Source organism: Tupaia chinensis, unplaced genomic scaffold (assembly GCF_000334495.1).
Source record: "Tupaia chinensis unplaced genomic scaffold, TupChi_1.0 Scaffold000380_1, whole genome shotgun sequence".
Classification (NCBI taxonomy): domain Eukaryota; kingdom Metazoa; phylum Chordata; class Mammalia; order Scandentia; family Tupaiidae; genus Tupaia; species Tupaia belangeri.
The window spans coordinates 516119-522178 of record NW_006159882.1 but is presented as its reverse complement, the minus strand read 5'-3'; the positions used below and the strand labels follow the sequence as shown (position 1 = coordinate 522178).

Sequence of the window (6060 nt, the reverse complement as noted above, 5' to 3'; positions counted from 1 at the left end):
ATTTGTTTTCTATCTTTCATTCCTCCCCCCCCTTCATTTCTTATGTCCTTTTCTCTCCCTCCCTTAATATCCCATTTCCTTCCTTTCTTGCCCTTTCTTGAATGCTTTCCCAGTCTCCCTGAATTGCCTCCTCTCTCATTACCTGTAAGCTAATCGTAGGACAAACAGTTCTAAGAAAGCTGATTCAAAAAGCAGGTCCTGGTCGGCTTTGGGCAGGTCGGCAAAGCCAGGGATCTTCTCTGCCCAGCCCCTGATGATCTCCATGGAGCCCGTCAGGAGATCATAGAATTGCTGGATATGCTGGGTGTCATCTCCACTCATCTGATAGTCAGGGTTCGCCTGGAACTGGAATTTCATTTTAAAAAGCACTTAATGAGGTTCTCTAAAATATATAACCCGTGAAATTGCTAACCCCGCTTCTAGTAGGGGAGCCAGGTTTTTATAACAATTAAACCTCTCTCTGACCAGTAAGGAAATTAGATGTTCCGGGGCAATTAATTCAATTAGGGATGGTGCTATGAGGTCGCTGCTTTAAATATGTAAATTACCATTTCCATACAGACTAAATACAGTGCCATCCAGCCCTGGGAAACGTTCACTCTTATCTCCACAAAACAATTGACACTTTAGTATTCATGCTAGTCCCAGAGTGAGTCTCGAGCTGAGACACCCTTTGCAAATCTTAATAAAATTGCAGTCGCTTCTAGGTTGGGCCAACATACGTCCTCCAATTAAAGCCCGCACATTTTTCACAGCTGGAGCAAAAATGGAATTTGACCACTTGATCACCCACCCCATGACATACTTTACATCCCTTTTTTTCCTTCCCTAACCCTTAGGCAGGTCCCGCATGCTTCCCCAGACAGTGCCAAGAAAAAAGAAAAAATAGTATTAAAGCATCTCTATGGAGGACAGCGGGTAAAGTAGACATGGGGCAATTTTGCACAGCCTCCTGTTCATGTGTTCCAAGGGCTGGTATGTACGGGAAGTAGCAGGAGGCTGGGGCAGTGCAGGTGGGGTTTCGCGGAGATTCTACTACTGTAGTATGTCTTTTCTTCTCTTTTCTGCCTTGTTCAAATGTCTATACCCCCAACTGCATGGGCTGTATGAAGGTCTGACTCTTGTGGTCCTGTCCAGAGCTCTAATGCAGTCATCTACAGCTGTGATTGCCTCCTTTACCCCTTGGGTCTAGGGTTGGTGGTGGGTGTGGGAAGGGGGTCTTGCCCATCTGTTGATTTGTCTACAAGATACCCCCCCCGCCCCCCGCCGCCAGCTTCTTACCCTGGAATAGTCCAGGCTGGTCATAGCCGGGTTGGAGTCGACATGGGCCCTGACAAGGGCACTGATCAGACTCACCGGGGGAGAGGGGGGAGAGGGCTCCTGTGGGCTCTTCGGTTTCGAGGGCAAACGACCTCTCCGGCCTTTTAAACTGTCCGTACGAACCACTGCAAAAGAATAGCCGTGTTAGCACAGCTCCCCAGGGTTCAGGCCCAGCTGCTACCTCAGCCCCTCCCCCAGAGAAGGCCACAGCCGCGGGGTGCCAGGCCAGGTTGCTCAAGGCCCCCACTGCTTGTAAAGATTTTACTGAGGAGAAGCATAAAAAATGTGGGATTGTTTTGTATCTTCCCCCAAATGTGTCTTGTATAGTTGGAGGCAAGAAGGGCCCAGTGACTTTTTCTATGGGAGGCTGGGCAAGCAGGCAGCTGCGATGTCCTGGAGATCAAACCCAGAGAGGGAAGAGAACTGCAGACCTCTGGTTCTGGGTAGAGGAAAATGGTTTACCGAGAGTCAGCCTGGGGAGTCGGCAGCTGGTCCCGACCTACCTTCTTTGACCATTCCAACAGCCAGGCACTTCTGAAATCGGCAATACTGACAGCGATTCCTGCGCCGTTTGTCGACTGGACAGTTTTTATTTGCTAAACACACGTATTTCGCATTTTTTTGCACTGTGCGCTGTAAAAAATAAGACAATATAGGCCGAGGATTATATTTTTTTGCTCTTAAAATTTTGTAACCTGGAGACAATTTCTGGATGGTTTGATTCTACATTTGCCACTCACAAACAAACATACACACAATTCCTTTTTATTTTTCCTTTTCCTTTTCTTTCTCTTTTTTCCCCTCCCCCAGGGCATTTAACAGAAGAAAATTGATAGCGTTAACATTTGAGCTAACCTTGCCGCTCCTTGCTGTGTTTTATATGCCAAGAGAAGGAGAAGGAGACGCTCAGTAAATACAAATCCGTGGGCATTCATATTATTTACATTCCTTGGAGACCTTCTCTATTTAAAATGATAAGATTATTCAATCAGGATGGCGAAATAAAGAGATCACTTAATTTGACCATAGGGAATTCTGTTCCACTTGGTTAGCTCAGACACGGTTCTCTGTCCTAACCAATTTCAATCTGAGCAGGGAAGACAGCTCCTAGTACATGCAAATGACCCTCTTCCAAGTCCGGCTCCAGCAACTTCGGGCGGGGGCCGCCGGTCCGCAATGTGAGGGGATGCGACCCTGGGTTTCCCTGCCTTCCTTCTTCCTTCTCTAAGATACTCTAACTCCGGCAGACTGCAGCCAGAGCGCGGCTGCAGAGCAACCTCGGAGAATCCGGGGAGAGTTAGGCTGTACACCGCAAGCTGGGGCAGGGCTGCCGGCACCCAGACGAAAGACACATTCCGGGGTCCTGGGCACTAGGGCGATCCTACCTGCCTTCTCCACACCAGCTCTTGCTCACCTTAAAGAAGCCTTTGCAGCCCTCACAGGTGCGTACGCCGTAGTGCTGGCAGGCCGCGTTGTCGCCGCACACTGCGCAGAGCCCCTCGTTGGAAGGGGAGCCCCGCGATGGCGGAGAGGGGACCTGCGTGTCCAGCAGCTGCGACGCGTGACCGATCTGCAGGCCGGGGAAGCCCATGGACGCTGGCTTGCGAATGGGGTTGGGCACAGCGAAGGTCTGCCCGTCCACCACGTGGTGGCTGCCCGCGGGCTCCGGGTTCATAGGGACGTGCAGGGGCCCATCGAAGCGCATCTGGCAACTAGACACTGGGGTTCCCGGGGGCGACTGCTTAAAGGAGAAGAGGGAGAGGCGGGAGACCGGCGTCTTTCTCTGCTCGATCATGTGCGTAGTGGCCACGTAGTTCTGGTGGAAGTTGTGGAGAGACCCCGGGTCGTCCCACATGGGGCTGTGCTGCACCTGGAAGCCCGGGGTGGTGGGCGTCGGGGGCGAGGAGGGCTTGTAGTAAACCGACCCGGAATGTGGCATCATCTCCTCGGACTGGGGGGGCAGGTGGCTGTGTTGCTGGTAGTTGTGCATCTGAATGTCTTCTACCTTAATGGAGGACTGCTGTCCGGACAGGGGCATTTGGTACAAGCAAGGTGGCTTGACGTCGTAGCCTGTGCTGTAGTTGTCCATAAAGGTACTGAAGCTGGGGAGAGAAGTGGTGGCAGTGATTTCAGTGTTGGTGAGGTCCATGCTAAACTTGACAAACTCTGGAGTTAAGAAATCGGAGCTGTATTCTCCCGAAGAGTGGTAACTGTAGCTCTGAGAAGCTGGGCTGGCTCCTTGAGGCGAGGACCCATACTGCGCCTGAACACAAGGCATGGCTGGAAATGAAACAGGGTGATACACACTCAGCCTGGTCAACTGAACACTTTCTCCCGGCTCGGGTATACCTGGAGCTACACCGGCAGCCCGTGGCAGCGGTTGGAGAGCGCGCAGGGGTGGGAGAGGAAGGGCAGGTGAGGGTGAATGTGGAGAGCAGGATGGAGATTAGGACAGAGAAAGGCTGACCAAATAAAGACCCAAAGCTAGAAAGCTATTGAGTATAGACTCCCGGATATTTCCAAACACCTCCCTCCTCCTCCCCCTTATCACAACCAATCCCACTCTAAAGAGCCTCTTCTTGAGGCTCCGGTTCAGCCAGCTCTTTCTAGAAACAATTATCTAGAAATGAAGTTCACAATAAGTTGTTCCTGAAGGTGATAGGTTGAGCAGACCTTAAGTTACAGGGATTGTGGGAGAAGATCGCAGTGCTCTATTTCTTGAGAGTTAGGGAACTAAGAAAGGGGGCTGAAAGGAAAGAATTTGCACTAACCTTCAGCCGAGTTACAGGCGTTTTCGAGGAAATTAAAGGTGGACAGTGTCGTAATTCAATGAAGGACAAAGTTTCCAAGATTTTTAGAAAAGCAACAAGGAGTCCAGGCTGTCCAAGTGCCTCCCTGCAATACAGACATAAGAAGCTTCAGGGTGTCTTCCCGACAGAGATTGGATTGAGTGTACAAGGGCCGACCAAGCAGGCCTTTCTATGCCCTCTCTGTTTGCCTCATTGAAAATTAGTGTGTTGCTTTTACCAACAGACCAGTTGAAGTGAAAATGTGAAAGAGATGCCTGAAACAACAGAAAATGCCACCCGTTGCACTATGTAAATCCTTGCAGAGAGGAGATCCTGAAGGAAAAAAAAAGTATTCTATGAGCAATTTCACACTTATGATGCAATAAATTAGACCCTTTTCTACAATGTGGGCAGAAGGGTCATTTCTATTTTAGTTTAATTCAGACCTAAGAAGAAAAAGACTAAAGTTTAAGAAAAAATGTAACATTGGAACCTTCTCATATACACTTTTCTCCTTATGGTGAAAGTGTTTTTTTTTTTTTTTTCTTTTGGAGAAGAAGAAGAAAGTTAGCAGAAGTCAAGAATATGAAATGAAAAATCAATCCCCCTCCCCTTCCAAATTGTGAGCAAGGCCTGGATAAAGGAAAAGGCAATTTGAATGGAACCATCTAAGTTTCTTAACTGCTTTTGACAGAGCATAGGGATTGAAGATACAGGCAAATTGGTGTTTGGTTTCCTAGGATGCATTTCAACATCTTTTAATGTCCCAGGGGTGAGAAAAGGGGACCTTACTTTTCCAGGAGCATTATTAGGTGGGAAATACCACTTGTACAGTATTGGCACCAGTGCTGTAAGTACTTCCCATCAGAGCAAGCTGAATACCTTCCCCATAAGCCTTCCACAATATTTGCTGGAACAAGGCATTCTTGTGCCCTAGTAATTTCAGATGTTCCCACTTGGAAGGCATTCTAGAGCACAAACAATCTCATTAGGAATGAAAAAGAAAGCCAAACATGCACTACTTCTGTTCTCTCCCCTCCCCCACAATCTTGCTTCAGTGGGGGTTGGAAGGTTAACCAGAAAACGTAGAGAGGAGACTTGACCTCCACAGCCCTTGGAGATATGTGTGCGCTGGGTATTAACCCTCTGGTAGCTTCACAGTTCCTTAACTGTACTTTTTATATATTCTCTCTCTCTCACACACACACACACACTCACATACTTAAGGATGGCATATGTCAAAACCAGAAATTTCAGGCAACTTTAATAACAAGACACTTTACCAGCACCACTCTTACTCAACAATACCCCGGGAACATCAGGCACGCTGGCCAGCCGAGGTGACACAGTTCCCAAGCAACGTATAAACTGAAGAACTTTTGTCTCTTGTCAGTTTGCGGGCAGCTTCTCTCGCGTACATAGAACTTGGGAGTTCCCATGTTCAAAGGCCACATCAATTCCTCACTAAGAGCAAACTTTGCGCACATTTCCACCAGCGATTCCTTAGGTTCCCAAACTATGGAGTTTCCCATCCACATCCACCAGCGCGGTGAATGGAAGCCTCTGTTAGGAACCAACTCCACCGCTAGTGCCAAAGCCAGAATTCAAACAAACGACCCCAGGAGCGCACCCACTCCCCATCCTCCGGCCCGACTCGTCCCCCGAGCCTCTGGCTCCTACTTTTAAAGAACCTGTTCCACACACGGAGAAAGAAAGAGACGTGCACAGGAAAAGAAATAAAAGAACTCGAGCTGCAGTGGCTGCGCTTACTCACTTAGGAGTTCTCCGCGTCTCTCTTCATTCATTCAACTCTGCCGAAGTGCAGTTCCCTCTGGGAGCCGGGGTGCCGGGGTCGGGGAGGGGTAGGTGAGCTGGATGTTGTCAGCCGAGACTGCAAGCGGGAAGGGATCGGGGCAGGCGGCCGGCTGGGCACAGAAACGGGGCCCCGGGG

At 49.3% G+C, this 6060-nt stretch overlaps 1 protein-coding gene across 7 annotated transcripts in view; it reads right to left on the bottom strand.

Moving 5' to 3' along the window:
• Positions 1-6060, bottom strand: part of NR4A2 (nuclear receptor subfamily 4 group A member 2) — a 19793-nt gene that overhangs the window by 2420 nt on the left and 11313 nt on the right. For 3 of the 7 annotated variants that reach the window (XR_003550251.1, XM_006153547.2, XM_027773836.1), the window contains exons 1-6: positions 5884-6052; positions 4092-4215; positions 2735-3600; positions 1824-1953; positions 1282-1445; positions 143-345 (exon numbers count right to left, since the gene is read on the bottom strand). Coding sequence is in view for 6 of the 7 variants with exons in the window: in XM_006153547.2 (XP_006153609.1) it covers positions 143-345; positions 1282-1445; positions 1824-1953; positions 2735-3598 (1361 nt within the window). In the remaining variant the exon portion in view is untranslated. Of the gene's footprint in view, positions 1-142; positions 346-1281; positions 1446-1823; positions 1954-2734; positions 3601-4091; positions 5848-5883; positions 6053-6060 lie in introns of those variants that run through there. The other 4 variants (XM_027773835.1, XM_006153549.2, XM_006153548.3 and 1 more) reach the window with 4 other exon arrangements.